The 18,424-nt window shown below is 53.6% G+C and overlaps 1 protein-coding gene across 1 annotated transcript in view; it reads right to left on the bottom strand.

The window, feature by feature from the left end:
* GALNT15 (polypeptide N-acetylgalactosaminyltransferase 15) overlaps positions 1-16,063 on the bottom strand; it is a 44,285-nt gene extending 28,222 nt beyond the window's left edge. The window contains exon 1 of the mRNA XM_052648452.1: positions 14,935-16,063. Coding sequence (XP_052504412.1) covers positions 14,935-15,461 — 527 coding nt within the window. The 5' untranslated portion in view covers positions 15,462-16,063. The remainder of the gene's footprint in view (positions 1-14,934) is intronic.
* Between the last annotated feature and the right edge of the window lie 2,361 nt (positions 16,064-18,424).

Below are 18,424 nucleotides of genomic sequence, written 5' to 3'. Positions count from 1 at the left end.
ATCCAGGAAGATCCTGCATGCTGTGGAGCAACTAACTGGGGTCTCCTGCATTGCAGGTGGGTTCTTTACCAACTGAGCCACAAGGGAAGCCCAGCTAAGCCCAAGGCCCACGACTATTGAGCTGTGCTCTAGAGCCCGGGACCCGCAGCAAGGGAAGCCACTGCAAGAGAAACCCGCTCACTGCTCCTAGAGAGTGGCGCCCGCTCACGGCAACTAGAGACAAGCCTGCACTGCTGTGAAGACCCAGCACAGTGACAACCAAATTAGCAGATTTTTAAAAGGAGAAATTCCTGTGGACTCTAGAAAGAAGGCCCTCTTAAAGAGATGACAGTATTCTTAGAAGCATCCCCGAGATGAACAAAATAGTGAACTATATATGATCGCAGCTTGACTTCAGGGCTATTCAAATAACACATTGGAAGTGGAACAATACCAGGACTGGCAAACCCGAGGGTCCCAGAAACGGGCTTCTGATGGCTACTGAAAAGAAGTCTTAGCACAGTGAACTCAGTGGGTACAGAAAAACCCCACAACATTATTTGGGCAGTTGCTTGCATGATGGCTGTTTTCTGAGTCAGATAGGAGAGGAGTTGGGAACAAAGAGGATTGCATATGGGGTTCCCACGGGTGTAGATTCAGAGGGACTGAAGTCCATCACTTCAGAACACAGCCATACCATCCAAAGGGAGTGACCCCTTGCTCTATCCCCAGTCCATGGAATATGAGGATAGGAAACAATGCACGCACGCGTGTGTGTGCGTGTGCATGTGTGGGTGTGCGCACCTGTGTGCACACGTGTGTCCTTGTGGTGAAAGTGAACAACAAGTGAAAGGTGCTCAGCTGTGTCCGACTTTTTGCAACCCCACGCACTATACAGTCCATGGAATTCTCTAGGCAAGAACACTGGAGTGGGTGGCCTTTCCCTTCTCCAGGGGATCTTCCCAACCCAGGGATCAAACCCAGGTCTCCTGCATCGCAGGCAGATTCTCTACCAGCTGAGCCACAGCTTGGGCTACCCTTGTGGTTCAGCTGGTAAAGAATCCACCTGCAATGTGAGAGATCTGGGTTTGATCCCTGGGCTGGGAAGATCCTCTGGAGAGAGGGCTTCCCTGATAGCTCAGTTGGTAAAGAATCCGCCTGCAATGCGGGACCTGGGTTTGATTCCTGGGTTGGAAAGATCCCCTGGAGAAGGGACAGGCTACCCGTTTCAGTATTCTGGCCTGGAGAATTCCAGGGACTGTATAGTCCATGGGGTCGCAAGGAGTCAGACACAACTGAGCGACTTTCACTCACTCACTCACTCAACTCATAGCTGATGCACTTTGTTGTGCGGCAGAAACCAACACAACATTGTAAGGCAACTAGACTCCAATTAAAAAAAAGAGAGAGAATGGTGCTGTTAGGGGAAGCACCCTGACTGAAACCGCCCGCCCTGGCCAGGCACCATAGTAACTATTTGCATGAGCTGTTTTATAACAGGAGATCCTGGTAAGGAATACAGAACTAATCAGCCACCACCAACCCGAAGAGTTCGGGAAAGGCCTAAAGGAGACACTGCGTGTCCGTCCACTTCCCAGAATCCCTCTCGCTAGCATCCATCTTGGCTGAGCCATGCGTGCACCACCAGGAAAGACTCCGAATTAGAGTGATTGGTCAAAGACCACCCGGAAACTACTCCCATCACCATAAAACCCGAGACTGCGAGCCACGCGGCAGAGCAGCTCTCCTGGGTCCCCTCACCCTGCTGCTCTCCACCCGGGCGCCCTTTCCCAGTAAAATCTCTTGCTTTGTCAGCACACGTGTCTCCTCGGACAGTTCATTTCCGAGTGTTAGACAAGAGCCCAGTTTCGGGGCCTGGAAGGGGTCCCCCTTCCTGCAACAGTGCTGGCCCTGAGCGAGTGCTCTGCATTCACGGCCTCCTTCAGAAGATATCATTACTGCAGGATGGACCCCACAGGCTCCTGCAAGCCTTGAAATGCTGTGCTCCTGACTCTTAGAACAGGGAGAAGGGATGAGGGCGAAACAGGGGAGCGGGGTTTTCGAAGACAGTCTCATAGGCCTGTCCTCCTCTCCCTCCACGTCCTGTCCAGAGTTTTCTAGATTTTACAAGTAGAGAGGACTGTGTTCTGTCTTCCTGGTGAGAGAGAGGGGTGAAGAGATGACAGGGAGGGTGCATGGCTGGGATGAACTCAACCGGCTTCGAGGACTTTGAAAAGCAAGCGAGCTCTGGAAACTCTTCAAGGCTAAGGGGGTGGGGGCTCCCTGAGCCGTGGAGGCCGGTGTCTGGCAGCAGCTCAGAGAGGACCCTCCACGTGCTCCAGGGAAAGAGGCTCACACGTCCTCAGGACATAAGCAGATGGCTCTGGAATACCTCATCGGGCAACCACAGAGCTGCCGGGGCTGCGAGCTGAAAACAACCACGGTGGCAATGTGGTGCTCCCAGGAGGACCGGCATGGGCTCCTGGGGGCAGGCCAACTCTCCCACCGAGGCTCTGAGAGCAGCACAAAATAGCAGAGACAGAGCTTCGGTCAGGCCTGTGTCTTAGGGCCTGCAAGATGCTCTTCAGAGGAGCCAGGATTGATTCTTTTGCTTCTGGGGGGTGGAGTGAACAAGAACAGGGGTCTATGGGCTGGGCAGGCTGTGCAGACCCCCGTGGAAGGAAGAGGCTCCAGATATATGCCTGGGCTGCTGGGGTCCAAGGTCATCACTCCAGCGACGGCCTCATCAGCCTCTGGACAGCACCACGTCTCATGGAGGGGGCCAGACGGGGCCATGTGGTAGCACAGAGGCAGAGGGGGGGTGTGGGAGGGGATTCCCTGAGAGCTCCAACACCCTGACAGTTGAGGGAATCTTGGGAAGTTCAGTTCAGTTCAGACGCTCAGACCCCATGGAATACAGCACGCCAGGCTTCCCTGTCCATCAACTCCTGGAGCTCACTCAGACGCATATCCATCAAGCTGGTGATGCTCAGGAGGAGTGCATATCAGACTTTGACACTGAATTCAAATCCCAGAGCTGTCCTTCTGTGACTCGGACGAGAGACCTATGCTTACTAATAGCCATCCTTTCTTTCAACAGTTTCCAAATCCACAGGCTCAGTCACTTCTGTAGTAACCAATGCTTGTTTTTCAGAATCTCCTTGATTCCAATAAGTCCTTTTCAAGCATGCAGTTTACTCTCAATTTTTTAATCTGCAAAATGGGTTTGTTGGAAGGAGCAAATACGTGAATTCATATAAAGTGCTTAGACCAGTGCCCTACTCATAAGTAACCTTCCAGTACAGGCTGTTTATTATCGATTCCTGTAAACCTTCCAAGAGCCTGACTACCTCAGCTTCTTCATCCGTAAAATGAGGATAAGATGTACAGTGGCCGTTAAGGACTACGGGAAGATTAAAAACCTCATGTAAATGGAATCATATGATCTGCGGCCTTTCGTGTCTGACCTCCTTCACTTTGCGCAGCGTTTTCAAGGTTCGTTGTGTTGAAGCATGTATCACTACTTCATTCCTCTTCACCGGCGAATGTTGTTCCATTGTTTGAGCAGACCTCACTCTATCCATTCACCAGTTGATGGACATTTGAGTGTTTCCATTTTTGGTTATTATGAGTGGTGCTGCTATGACCATTCATGTGTGATTTTCATGTGAACACGTGTTTCCAATTCTCTTGGGTATATACCTAGAACTGGCATTGTTGAGCTGTGTGGTAAATGAATGTTTGATATTTTGGGGAACTGCCAAACTGTATCCCAACAGCTGCACCATTTTGTATTCCAGCAATTTTGTCACAGCCTTGTCATCACTTGCTATTGTCTTTTTTTTTTTTTTAATTTAGTCATTTCAGTGGGGATGAAACGGTGCCTCACTGTGGTTCTAATTTGCATTTCTCCACTGACTAATGATTTGAGCATCAGCTCCTGTGATTTTTGGTAATTTCCTATGTATTATTTGGAGAAATGTCTATTCAAATCCTTTGCCTATTTTTAAGTAGGATATCTTTTTATTTTTATTGTAAGGGGTATTTATACATTCTGAGGCAAGTTCCTAATCAGATACATGATTTGCAAATACTTTTTACCATTTCTGGGCTGTGTTTTTACTTTCTTGAAAAACATTTAAAAATTTTATGGAGGCCAATTTACTTATCTTTTAAGTCACTAAATTCTGAGGTGGTACGTATGTATCTCTAGGTAAGGTATATGCAGTCCATTCTGAAGATGAGAAAACTGGAGCCCAAAGGGCTTAAGTGACCTGCTTACAGTTGCACAGCAAACGGGGCTTCCTCGGTGGCTCAGCAGTAAAGAAATTGCCTGCGATGCAGGAGCTGCAGGAGACGCTGGTTTGATCCCTGCGTCAAGAAGATCCCTCGAGGGAGGGCATGGCAACCCACTCCAGTACTCTTGCCTGGAGAATCGCATGGACAGAGGAGCCTGGTGGGCTACAGTCCCTGGGGTTTCAAAGCGTCAGGCACGACTGAAGTGCCTTAGCATGCCTGCACACCCAGCAAATAGCTGATGGTCAGTGTGACTCTCTACACCTTGCACTCTTGACCAGTATATGTATACTGGCATCTTGGACTGAAGTGCTAACAGAACGTTGTGAATTCAGTCAGAAAGCTCGTGTTCGTTCCAGTGACTGTGATGGGAGGGGATTATTTGAAGAACATATAATCCATTTGTTTCATCAAGTTCTCCGGGCTGTCTACACTGATTTAGTGAAGTCCTCAGAAAGCAACTTCCTTTGATCCCACTGTCTTGGCTGCCTTAGAAACTTGCTTCTGTGGAGTCTTGCTTGGCACCATGCTCTCAGCTTTTCTCAGAGAACAGTGAAAAAGCTTTTCATGACAACTGCTTTGCATCATGGTCTCTGTAACACCTGTGGAGGCGTGGTCTCCTCCAGCACTTTCTTCTGTCCCCTCCACACAACTCTGGAGGAAATTTTCTCAAGACAGAAGTGCCAGGAAAATCCTTTCCTCCTTTGAGGACATGATGTGTGTCCTCCTCCTGAGCAACAAAGGTCTCGATATTTATGGTGTTTCCTGTTTCACTTTGGCCGCCAGGAAGCTCAGAGTAAGAAAATGGTGACTCAGCTGGTTAAGAATCTGCCTGCAATGTGGGACACCCGGTTCAATCCCTGGGTTGGGAAGATCCCCTGGAGAAGGGAAAGGCCACCCACTCCAGTATTCTGGCCTGAAGAATTCCATGGGACTGTATGGTCCCTGGGGTTGTAAACAGTCGGAAGCGACTGAGCCGCTTTCACTTCCCTAGTCATTGACTGCCTATTTTCACTCTAATTTTCTCTTTGATCTCAACTTTCCATTTTCTATCCAGTCATATAACAGTTATTGACTGACAACCTACTACGTATAAGGACTGGGAGGTGGATTAAACTCATAAGTCCCCTCCATATGAGTCTTCAAGTTGCAGACCTTCAAAGATGTGAGTGTGCATCTGCTTCCAGCAGGGAACGAGACCCTGTGCCATCAGCATCATGGGCGAGTGACCCTGCAGCTCGCCCTCCATCTCCCAAGGCTGACGACCTTCAGCTCTACCGCCTCCTGCCCCCTCTGTTTCCTCCATTCAGCAACTCTTCTTGCCCGTTCACCCAACACCAGCCCCTGTGTGCCAGCTGTTGTACCGGACTACTGTACCATTCAAGGTACTGCCCTGTAAGATTAGAAATGATTTCTTTACTTTTTGTGATTTTTTAAATGTATCATTTGTGTGAAAAGTATTATAAACCTGTTACAGTACAGTACTATTGAGTTGGTGATGCCATCCAACCATTTCATCCTCATTGGATGTCATCACCAGCTTGACGGACATGAGTTTGAGTATGCTCCGGGAGTTGGTGATGGACAGGGAGGCCTGGCGTGCTGCAGTCCAGGGGGTTGCAAAGAGTTGGACACGACTGAGCGACTGAACTGAACTGAACAGTTCTATGCAGCCCATTGTGTTTGCTGGGTACCTAGGCTAACTTTGTTGGACTTGCGAACAAATTGGACTTGGAAATGTGCTCTTGGAACAGAACTTGTTCACATGTAGGGGACTCATCGTAGATAAGAGCCTTGAAGCAGAGTTGTGTGATGCTCCCGCCCATATCCCCTGGGAGATATCCTAGAGTACAGCACAGCTGGACTTTCAACCGTCTGGCAGTTTTCTCTGATGGCCAGAGATGTTCCCCTTACGCACCAGTGCCTGAAGAGCTGCGGAGTCACCTCCTCCAGCCCCGGGAGCTGCCTGCAGTCGGCGCCTGAAAGGAGTCGGTGCATTAAAATCCAGCAGCCCAGACCCTAGGCGAGGGGCAGCAACTGCCGTCACCAGCTGCCCCTTCAGGGCTGAGCCTCAGCTGCCCACAGAGGAAACCGCCTGCAAAACCGCTTTTTGTCGGCTGTCCCCTATTCTCTGCCTCACCGTCCCAGCCCCCAAGCAGGGCTCCCTGGCACCATGGACAAAACAAATCCTTGCCTTGGGGTCTGCCTCTGAGGGAACCCCAGCTCAGAGAGCCTCTGATGTTGTGGACTTTATATCCCATTAAACAGAAAACCAAAGAATTATTCAACAGCTGAGGCCAGGACCTGAGGGTGGGTGGGGCACCGTCAGGAAGGTGTCTGGTGGGGAATGGTGTTCGTGGTGGGGAACGGTGTTCCTGGAGGATGTCACAGCCTCTGCTAAGGACTGGAGGTGGGCAGGGGCTTGGCGTGTACCAGGAACAGAAAGGAAGATTTTCCCAAGTACACTTCCCTTTATCTTGACTAAACAGGATGTTAGGAGCAATTTTCTATTTCATGATGTATCTTCAAGTCCATCAAGCGAGTTGAGTAGGTAGAAGGCAGACAAGGGAGCAAAGGTAAGTGGTCCATGCAGGGGCCCTGGGCAAGTCCCCTCCCTCCTGGGGTGACCGGGGTTCTTTCTGTCAAGTGGGGTTTTATTTTTTTTTTGCTCTGTCTGTACCACGGCTTTGCCAGGGTGAAGCAGGGCAGAGAAACAGCTCTTGGACACTGAGAAGCAATGCTCGGGTGTGACCGGGTCCGATGAGGCGCTTTCAGAAGAAACGCTTGCTTTTATTATTAAGTGATGGCGCTGCTTTCTTTGTCCTTCAACCAAACGCCTGGTGCATGTTTTATGTTCTCAGTGTGTGGATATCACACAAGTATCCAAAAGCCCACTCGAGCTCACTTGTCCACCTTCTGAGCGGCAGCAGGGAGGAAGGAAGGACCCAGGGCTTTGGAACCAAATCAACGTGGCTCTGAATCTTGGCTCCACTATGATACCCGCTAATTAGCCAACACCGGGAGGCTGAGACCCTCCCTCTAATCCAGAGCTGCTGCCTGGATTAAAAGGGATCATTCTGGCTCGGGAGAGCTGCTCAGTGCACACAAACTTCACATTCAGAGATCAGAAGAGCCTGGATCTGTGTTAACACACAGACGCACGGCCTGGCTTTCTGCAGCTCTGGGGTCCCCCATGACCTCAGAACATGCATTTGGAGGCTGATTCTGAAAAGAAGGAGCCACAGCCGCGCACCAGATGGCCCGGCTGTGACGCAAACCCTTATCTACCCTCCCCTTGCCTGGCCAGAGTAGAAAGGTTTCTGCTGGGTTTTCTAAAGCTGGTTTGGAGTTCCTGACCCCTGTGCGTGCTAAGTCGCTCCACAACTCCTACCAAATCAGTCGAGGTCCCCCACTGAGATGGGCTTCCCTGTCTCAGCCCTGCCCCCACCCATGTTGCAGCTGGCTGCTTGTCTGCAGCCCTCAGGGTATCCTAAGCTCCTTAGGGGTGGGGTTGGGGCTTGCTCACCTTCCCACCTTCAACAGTCGCTAACCAAACACTCAGAGCTGGACTTGACGGAAGTGACTTAGAATCCGTGCAGGCACAAAGAAATATTTATTCAGTGAATGAAGGTGGATGCTGTTCTTGCTCTCAAGAGGTGTACAGGCTGGCTGTCTATAGGAACAGGATAATGATACAAATGCCATGCATTCTATGAAAAGCCCTGGGTTCAGCCATGGTGCCCCTAATTGGTGAAGCTCATCGTGGAGACCACAATTTCCAGGCCAGGCCTGGGGCCAGGGCTGCTGGGACACGGACTGGGGACGATGCCTTAGAGTAGTGGTCTCCAACATTTTTGGCAAGGGGGGCCGATTTCATGGAAGACAATTTTTCCATGGACCGGAGAGGGGGGTGGTTTGGGGATGATTCAAGAACATTACATTTATTGTGCTCCTATAAGAATCTAGGGCTTCCTTCATGGATCAGTTGGTAAAGACTCCGCCTTCAATGCAGGAGACCCAGGTTCGATACCTGGGACAGGATGATTAGCTGGAGAAGGGAGAGGCCACCCACTCCAGCGTTCTTGGGCTTCCCTGGGGGCTCAGCTGGTAAAGAATCTGCCTGCAATGCGGGAGACCTGGGTTCAACCTCTGGGTTGGGAAGATCCCCTGGAGAAGGGAAAAGCTACCCACTCCAGTATTCTGAACTGGAGAATCCCATGGACTGTATAGTCCATGGGGTCACAAAGAGTTGGACATGACTGAGTGACTTTCACTTTCACTTATGAGAATCTAGGGCTTTCCTGCTGGCTCAGATGGTAAAGAATCTGCCTGCAACGTGGGAGACTCAGGTTCGATCCCTGGGTCGGGAAGATCCCCTGGAGAAGGGCATGGCAACCCACTCCGGTATTCTTGCCTGGAGAATCCCCATGGACAGAGGAGCCTGGTGGGCTATAGTCCGCGGGGTCACACAGAGTCGGACACGACTGAGCGACTAACACTTTCAGTACTTTCACTTTATGGGAATCTAGTGCCGCCACTGATCTAACAGGAGGCTCAGCTCAGATGGTAATGCGAACAGCGGGGGGCCACTGCAAATACAGATGGAGCTTTGCTTGCCTGCCCACCACTCACCTCCTGCTGTGCAGCCTGGTTTTCTAACAGGGCACGGGTTGGTGCCAGTTGCTGGCCTGGGGGTTGAGCACCCCTGCCTTAGAGGGACAGACAAAAGAGCTTACAGATGAGAGAGAGGTGTGGACAGGCTTGAGCCTACATATGAGGCTGAGGCTGCCAGCCTGTCACTGCCCACGGAGGAGACAAGCCACACAAGGTGCCCACAACCCTCTTCTCTCTGTGGAGGGATCTCCAAAGTCTCCCAGCCTCCTCTGAGGGGCTCCAGGCACCCTTGGCTTTGCTCTGACCCTGGTTCCCTTGCCTTGGACTAATGAGGGCTGCACACGAGAATCTCTGACAGTGAGTCCCTGTGGGCTGTGTTCAGTTGGTTAGTCTGGGGGGAGGAGCTGGCCATGGTCATTCATAAAACCCTCCAGTTGATTCTCACATGCAGGCAGCGCTGTGAACTGTAACTCTCATCAGTGTTACTCAAGCTTTGACATGAACATAAATCACCTGAGAATCTTGTTAGAAACAGATTTTCCAGCAATAGGGCTGAGTGGGCCTGAGACTCTGCATTTCCGATGTTGCAGGTCTGAAGCCCCACACTTTGAGTGGCTCTGGAGTAAATAAACACTAGCTTTCACTTGTGGCTCAGCTGGTAAAGAATCCTGCAATGCAGGAGACCTGGGTTCAAACCCTGGGTTGGGAAGATCCTCTGGAGAAGGGAACGGCTACCCACTCCAGTGTTCTGGCCTGGAGAATGCCATGGCCTGTATAGTCCATGGGGTCACAAAGAGTCGGACACGACTGAGCGACTTTAACTTTCACTAGCAATTAAAAAAGATAAGATGTAGGTTGACCACTTCTGATCTAACCCTCAAACCACAAGGCAGGACCCCCCCACCCCGGGTACTGGGTGTTCCATCTCAGAGGATGGCACTCGGCACAGTCTACACTGCAGCCCCTTGTGGGGGCTGGATCCAGAGTGGAGATGCAGAGAGGTGCCCTCCCTGGCCGTGGCTTTGCTGGACCTGGGGGGCTTGGTGATCACAGGTACCTTTGTGACCTGACTAGCCAGGCAGCACACACACAGGCTTGTTTTCCCTCTCATTACAGGTGGGGGATTAGCTGGGCTCCCGCCCCCATCTCTGCCCAGTTACTGACTGTTCCCTGCTCCCAGCTCCTACCAAATCAGTAGTGGTCTCCTCACCTGCCCTAGGGCTGGGCCCACCCCCTCAGATTTACTGATGCCCTGGCAGCTGCCCTCGTTTGCAGCCCAGCTGGCAGAGCCATCCTGCGGTGTCTGGCTTCCTGTCAGAAACTGACGTGACCCTGTGGAGAGCCACACCCCTTCCTTCTTGACAACATGTCACAACTCCAGGGGACGCCCAGGCCTCAGCCCAGACTGACTATTTAAGAATCCTTGCAAGTGGAACCCGGGCAGGAATCCTTTTTAAGACTTTCCAGGTAATTCCGAGAGCTTCCAAGTTTGTGATTTGGCAGCCAGAGGGGACCGAAGATAATTCATGGGTCAGAGAAAGGACAATGTGTGCAGTCCACAGGTGCCCCTCCAAGCTTCTTTCCAGCTCACTCCCTGGACCTACCCTTGAGAATACGCCAAGGGCGTCTTCCGTTTGGACTTGAACACCAGGGGGAGTTGGCACACGTGCCGTCTCAGTTGCATCACAAGCCTCCGCGAGGATGTTACCGTCATCACCACTTCACAGCTGGGGAAACTGAGGCTCAGGGAGGTTGAGTGATGGCGCAAGGTCACACAATAAGGGGTCATGTCCAGAATTCAACCCCGGGGCCACTGTCCCATGGGTGTATGGTTTAGTCATGGGGTGGGTACACAGCCAAGGAAACCCAGAGCAAACCATAAACACAAAGTCGGCGTAAGCAAGTAGCGCAGAGCCGGCTACAGCTGAGCTGCCGTTTGTGTTCAAGTACAAACCCCGGGCCATGAAAGCGACTGCATTCCTTTCGGCCTCTCTTCTCTATCTTCCAATCCCAGTACTATTTCCCCTGTGGAAACATCCAGAACCCCACTGCCTCTCCACTTGACACCCAGCAGGGCTCTGCGGGCCTCCTGGGCACGAAGCCTTTCTGTCTCCCCTATTCCTCTGATTACAGGAAGCAGCCTTCATTCAGCCTCCGAGGCCTTCCCTGAGTGCCAAGGGGCGGATTCAAGCAGTTGTCAATTAGGGGAGAAGGGAGGGACGTTAGAGCAGGGCGAACCAGTCAAGAGCCTTGGGCCAGGGTCGCGGGTCCCCATCAAGGGATGCACACAGCAATATCTTTGCACTGTTTTGCAGAAACTGAAACCCCCTCCAGCTGGGAGAAGTTAACTGTTCACTGCCCACAAGCATGTAGACCCCAGACCAGTTGGAACCAGAGTGTTAATGATGCTGACTCCTGCTTATCTAGTGAAAGGGAAAGTCGCTCAGTTGTGCCCGACTCTTTGTGACCCCGTGGACTATACAGTCCATGGAATTCTCCAGGCCAGAGGACTGGAGTGTGTAGCCTTCTGCTTCTCCAGGGGATCTTCCCAGCCCAGGGATTGAACCCGGATCTCCCGTATTACAGGCGGATTCTTCAACGGAGCCCCCAGGGAAACCCAACTACCAACCAATTAGAAGAATGTCCCTGAGCTGCTCACGCCCTCTTTGAACCATTACTATAAACCTTCTCGATGCCTCCTCCAGGTTGGGGGACACACAGATTTGAGGGCATTAGCCTGCGGGGGTCCCCTTTGCCTGGCAAAGCAATAAAGCTATTCTTGTTTACTTCACCCCAAACTCTTTCTCCAATGTTTAGCTCAGTGTCAGAACACAGAGGCAGATTCAGCTTCGCACTCACCCTCAGCTGTCTAGTACCGGCTTGTAAAAATTCAGATTGCTGGGCTCCAACTCAGAACCACTGAGAGTTTTTAGCAATGGTGTCTGAAAAATCTCCTTTTTTTTCAAACAAGCAATCTGCAGGAATCTGACATGCACATATATTTGAGAACCAGTGATAAAGCCCCTCGCTGCTCCAGACTGTGGTCTGTGGACCAGCAGTCTTGGGATCAGCCCGAAGCCTGACAGAAATGTTGCATCTCTGGCGCTTCCTCCCCTCCCCTCCGCCGGCCAAATATGTCATACTGCGTACTTTCACAGGATGCCCAGGGGATCTGCGTACACGATGAAATTTGAGAAGCGCGCTCTGTGCAACCTGGTGAATACAATGTCCTCAGACACACAGGAGAGGAGCTTCAGAGATGGCTGTTCTTTAAGGGACTGCGCTTGGGGCCGGTTTTAAAGTCCCGTCACCCTGGAGGGAAGTGGGGTTGGGGCCTCTCAACGGGTGAGAACCCGTTGTCATCCGGGAGCCCCGCGAGGAGGGGGAGGCGCTAGCGCCCGGGGTGCCCCTGGGGGGTGGGGGAGCTGGGGACCCAGGGCCCGGCTCGCGGCTGCAGGGACAGACCGCAGCCGGGAGAGGGCGCCCACACCTCCGGAAAGAGCCCTGCTGGGGGAGGGGAGACAGCCCGACGGACGAGCCGGGACCGAGCGGCTTCCTGACAGGACCGTCCAGCAAACCCAGGCAGCTGGTCACTCTGACCAAGAGTGGTGCACACACACCCGTGCACACATGCACCTATGCGCATCACATGGACAACACCCACCCGTGCATTTAGGCCACAAGCACAACACCAACAACGCACCCGCAACAGTACACACGCACCACTTGCACAACACATTTATAACACACACTCAGCACACGCACACAATACACATGAGCGGCACACTCACAACAAATACACATGCTCACAGACCACACAGACACGCCAAACGAGCCGTCCATCACAGCACACACACGCACACCCTCGCAGCGCAGGCGCACACCATGCCACGTGTGCGACACGCGGCGTACCACATCCATGTGCTTCACAGCACTCACAGGATCACACATGTGCAACACAGTCACAACACGGCACGCGTGCACACGTACCACAAAAGTATGCAGCCTGAGCCTCACATCACAATGAGACACAATGTCACACGTACAACATGTGTGATGTGTGCACACGCCATGCGATCACGACGTGTGCACACACGAACCCTGCCACCCTGAAGACACACACGCAAACGTGACAGCGCAGCACCCGAAGCTGTGCACACCACTAACACTGCACACAGCACGCAACACTGCAGCCATGCAACACACAACGCAGTGCGTTCACCTTGCACGAGGCAGACACCCAGTCACACACACACACACACACACAATCACAGACTCTTGATTGAGGCCGTGTGTCTGATTAGTAAAACATTCTTGCTCTAGGCCAATGAAGTGAAGTGAAGTCGCTCAGTCGTGTCCGACTCTTTGCGACGCTATGGACTGTAGCCTACCAGGCTCCTCCGTCCGTGGGATTCTCCAGGCAAGAGTACTGGAGTGGGTTGCCATTTCCTTCTCCAGGAGATCTTCCCAATCCAGGGATCGAACCCAGGTCTCCCGCATTGCAGGCAGATGCTTTACCATCTGAGCCATCTGGGAAGCCCATGAAAAGATGCGGCAAAGAATTAGAAGACGCTATATCGGCTCATTCAGCAGTCGTTTCTCCAGGCTCACCGCATGGCAAGGGAAGCAGGCACTGAATGAACCAACATCAAGGACCATTTACCCTCAGCTGTAGCGAGGGCTATGAATTAAGGCGGCTGGCAGCCCCAAACGGCGACAGGGCGGGCCTGGCGGGTTCTGGGAGTTTCCCGAAAGGAGCTGTTTCGGTTGAGACCTGGAGACAAGCAGCAGGGCGGGGGTTTGCGACCTGAAGGAGGCGCTGAGGTCCAGAGTCTGCGCATCTGCCCACCCCTGCGGGCTAGGAGCCCCGTAGGCTCCGAGGACTACGTGGCCCCGCTCCCTGCTGCCCCCGCTCCGCCCCTCCCACCCAGAGGCGCGGAGGGTGGGTTTGCTTCCTGGGAAACTCTCCGGGCTCCGGGAAGAGCCGTGCCTACAAGGAAGGGATCCAAGTACCCAGCTACCCGGCTGCTCTGCCCCTGGATGCTGGGGATGGTGGGGAGCGCAGGGCGTCCAGGACGAGCCCACCGTCTCCCTGAGCACCGTTTGTGGGTCATCACATCTCCCAACCTGCCTCCTGGGGTGGTCCTAGAGGTGACGGAGCCACCCTGCCAGGTCAGACTGCATCAGCGCAGTATTCTAGCTCCTGGATCCTGCACGGTCCACCTCGTCTAGTGGACTAAGGGGCAAGGCATAGTGTAGGGAGGGGCTCGGGCTGGTTGGAGCAAATCCCTGCTTCGGCGCCTCCCAGCTGTGTGATTGTGGACGAGTCACTTGGCCTCTCTGTGCCTCAAGAAAGTGAAAAAGTGAAGTCGCTCAGTCGTGTCCCACTCTTGGCGACCCCATGGACCGTAGCCCACCAGGCTCCTCCGTCCATGGGATTTTCCAGGAAAGAGTACTGGAGTGGCCTGCCATTGCCTTCTCCGTGTTCATACCTATAAAATAGGCACGATAGCAGAGCTAGCACCCGTCTCGCTAAGCTGTAAGGCCTTTACCAGTCGATACATGAAAAGCTCTTTGATTAAAGCCAAGCAATGGCAAGATCCACATAAATATTAACTGCAGTCGTTACTTTCATCCAAAAGAAAACCAAGCCCAACACTCAGAATATCAAAATGTGCTGGAGTCTCTTAGTCCTGGAAGCGTCTCGGGGAACGTCGGCTCTCAAGCCCCTCGGGGTTAGAGATACCTTTGACGGGCAGATCCAGAGACAGAGGGACTGGAACCCGGGTCGGTGGGGAAGAGAAAGGATAGGGAAGAGTCCTCCTTCTCCGTCTCTAGGACGGTGGATCTCCCCTGGAGGGCTGGTTAAAGACAGAAGGCCGGACCGCACCCGGGGTTTCTGCCTCTGCGGCTCTAACAAGTTCCCAGGTGATGCCACCGGTCCGGGGACCGCACCTGGAGAAGCGCCGCTGCCACAGCGGGGGCGGCGGGCGGAGCGTCTGCGCCCCTCCGGGAACCGGGAAGGAGCGGCCGGGGTTCACTTACAGCGGATGCCGCGAGCCCCTCCTGTGCCGGGGGCTGCGGGCACTGGGCGCCTCCTCCCGGCTGAGCGCGGTCCGCTCCCCCTCTTCGGACGCCTCTCCGTCCTCCCCATCCTCCTCCTCGGCCGCCCAGTCCCTCTCCGCGGCCACCGGGTCCTGCTGCTTGTGCGGCCGCGGGATGAGCCGGTAGCCGCCGCCTCGCCCGCCCCGGCTCCGGTTCCTTCCGGCCCTGGGCGAGGCCACGGCCACCAGGAGCTGGTCCTCCCGCAGGGAGACGAGGGGCGGCAGGGGGCCGTACTCCTGGTCCTCCTCCTCGGACTCCAGCAGCCACTCCTGGGAGTCCCCAAAGTCCAGGCGGTAGCCGGCCTGGGGGCTGCGCCCGGCCGCCTGGGGGGCTGGGGGCGCCCGGGGCAGGGCGTGCGGGGGCGGGTGCAGGGCCCCCAGCATCAGCAGCACGCACCCCAGAGCCAGGAGGGCGAGCAGCGCCTGCCGCCGGCAGGGTCCGTGTCTGCGCCGCTTCCTTACAAGCATGCTGCGCGGAGCTGCCAAACGCAACAGGCCATCGGCCACTTCACTGTCTCCTCCCGCTCCGGGGTCCTCCACGCTGGCAGCGCAACCTGGCTTCCTGGGTCCACTTGGAAGCTTTTTTTCCTTTTTTGCCAGCTTACTTAACCTGGTCCTTTTTTCCCCGCAGCTGACATTTGCCAGCAGCGTGTGTAAGACTGGTTGCCACTGATAATCAGAAAACCACCGACCCAGGTTCCAGCCCAGGTCCTCTCTGAGCGGATGCCTTTAATTGCCTTCCGAAAGCCCATCCACGGGGGGCCGGGGAGGGGGGAACTTCAGATCGAACCCTGATGCCCTTTTCCTCTTTGGGAGAAAGAATAATTCCTTTCTGCTCAGGGGGCGAGTCCCACGTGTTTCGCTCCCAGCACCCCGCCGCTTGCATGAAGGGTCAGGTTGCTGTGGGGTGTCTGGGGGGGGGGAAGCCGGGAGGTCTCAGTCCGGCAGAGCTGACCCCCGTCCTCCTTTGGACCCTTCAGGTCGGGTCGGACCCACAGATGTGAAGCCGGAGCAGGCTAATTTGCTTTCACACATCGCTCCGCGCTCGGCCAAGACGCTGCGGGCCGGCGGGCGGGCGGGCAGGCGCCCTGCTCCTGGTCCTAAAGCCCTCACTGTTCCCGGGAACACGACCCGGGGAAAACAAACACTGACGCTGCTGGGACCAATCCCAGCGGGAACACCCCGGGGAGGTCCGATCTGCATCTGATCCCAGGAAGGCTTCTCTCCCCACCCAAAGCGGCGGGAAAGAGGATTCCCTCCTGATTCCCAGAAGGCTGTTCTTGGGACGGAAATACAGGGAGCTGGGGGCCTGTTTGCATCCTCAGTCTCCTATAGGTGACCCCGGAGAGCCAGGCTGGGCCCCCCCTCCCTTCCTGAGGACCCCCGTCCTCCTCCTTCTGAAAGGGAGGTGAGCTGGTGGAGATGCTCCCATAACAAGCTCCTCTGGAGCCCCTGAATGCCCGCCGGGCCTCGGCCACCAAGCAGGTGGGGACAGGGAGAGGGATGTTGAAACAGAAGGGGCACACTCCCTCCGTTGTCAACTCCCTTCATTCAAACCACACATAAGGATGAGCCTCCACCCTCTGCTGAAACTATCCCGGGGGCTGGGCGCAGAGATCACAGCGAATAAAACAGCAACATGTGTGTCTTGCGGAACTTACAGCCTGGTGGGACTGACGAGCACAATTGAGACCTACAGTGGGGGAGATGGCGATAGTGCTAAGGCGAAGACAGAGGCAGGGGGCTGGAGAGCAGGGGCTGGGGGTGCGCAATCCACCCGGAGTGAGGAAGGGGCCCCAGGAGCTCTGCTGAAGGAGGAGGACTGGGCAGCTCGGTGCTGGGAGAGGAGCAGCAGGTGCAAAGGCGAGAGCTTGCCTGGCCTTTTGAGGACTCGCAGAGGGCCCGCGAGGCTGGAACAGAGTGGGCGGGTGGGGATGCGGTGAGAGGTAAGGGGGGCATCTTTTAGGACCTTGGGGGGCACTGTGGGCACTTGGGCTTTTCCTCTAAGATGGGAGCCCTTGGAGGGCTGTAAGCAGAAGACAGACACCATGGACTGGGACGCTAACTGGACCGCTCTGGCTGCTGAAGGTACACAGTGGGAGCGCAGGGCAGAAGCAGGGAGACCGACTGAGGTGTTGCTGCAGCAAGACACGAGGGCATCCCTGGAGCCAGAGATGAGTGCTCAGCTTGGGCACGTATTTTAAGGAAAAGCTCATAAGATTTGTTGGTGAATTTGTGGGTGAGAGACATATGAGTCAAGGATGGTTACAAGTTTTGGGTCCAGGCAGTTGGAGGAATCAAGTTGCCCTCGAAGGAGATGGGAAGGCTGGGAGCAGGCGGGGGGTGGGGGGGTGGTGCAGAGGAACAAGGTGGCTCAGCGGGGGACATGCATCATTGAAGACAGCATCTCGACAGCTAAAGGAAGCGGAGGTGTGGGCAGCTAGATGAATGGATACATGGGGGTATATATACCTGGAGGTTGGGGGACAGGTCTGGCTTGAAGATGTAAAATCAGACGCCAGCAGCACAGATATGGCTTTTAAAGATTTTGGAGGGAGTGATGGAAACAAGAATATAATCAATCTGATTTTGGTGTTGACCATCTGGTGATGTCCATGTGTAGAGTCTTCCCTTGTGTTGTTGGACGAGAGTGTTTGCTATGACCAGTGTGTTCTCTTGGCAAAACTCTGTTAGTTTTTGCCTTGCTTCATTTTGTACTCCAAGGCCAAACTTGCCTGTTATTCCAGGTGTCTCTTGACTTCCTACTTTGGCATTCCAGTCCTCTATGATGAAAAGGACATCTTTTTTGGGTGTTAATTCTAGAAGGTCTTGTAGGTCTTCATAGAACCGTTAAACTTCAGCTTCTTCAGCATTACTGGTCGGGGGATAGACTTGGATTTCTGTGGTATTGAATGGTTTGCCTTAGAAATGAACAGAGATCATTCTGTCATTTTTGAGAATGCACCCAAGTACTGCATTTCTTACTCTTTTGTTGACCATGATGGCTACTCCATTTCTTCTAAGGGATTCCTGCCCACAGTAGCAGATAGAATGGTCATCTGAGTTAAATTTGCCCATTCCAGTCCCTTTTAGTTTACTGATTCCTAAAATGTCAACGTTCACTCTTGCCATCTCCTGTTTAACCACTTGCATTTACCCTGATTCATGGACCTAACTTTCCAGGTTCCTATGCAATATTGCTCTTTACAGCATCAGACTTTACTTCCATCACGAGTCACATCCACACCTGGGTGTTGTTTTTGCTTTGGCTCCATCCCTTCATTCTTTCTGGAGTTATTTCTCCACTGACCTCCAGTAGCATATTGGGCACCTACTGACCTGAGGAGTTTATGTTTCAGTGTCCTATCTTTTTGCCTTTTCATATTGGTCATGCGGTTCTCAAGGCAAGAATACTGAAGTGGTTTGCCATT

Source organism: Budorcas taxicolor, chromosome 1 (genome assembly GCF_023091745.1).
Source record: "Budorcas taxicolor isolate Tak-1 chromosome 1, Takin1.1, whole genome shotgun sequence".
Taxonomy (NCBI): domain Eukaryota; kingdom Metazoa; phylum Chordata; class Mammalia; order Artiodactyla; family Bovidae; genus Budorcas; species Budorcas taxicolor.
This window is presented reverse-complemented; position numbering and strand designations above follow the sequence as displayed.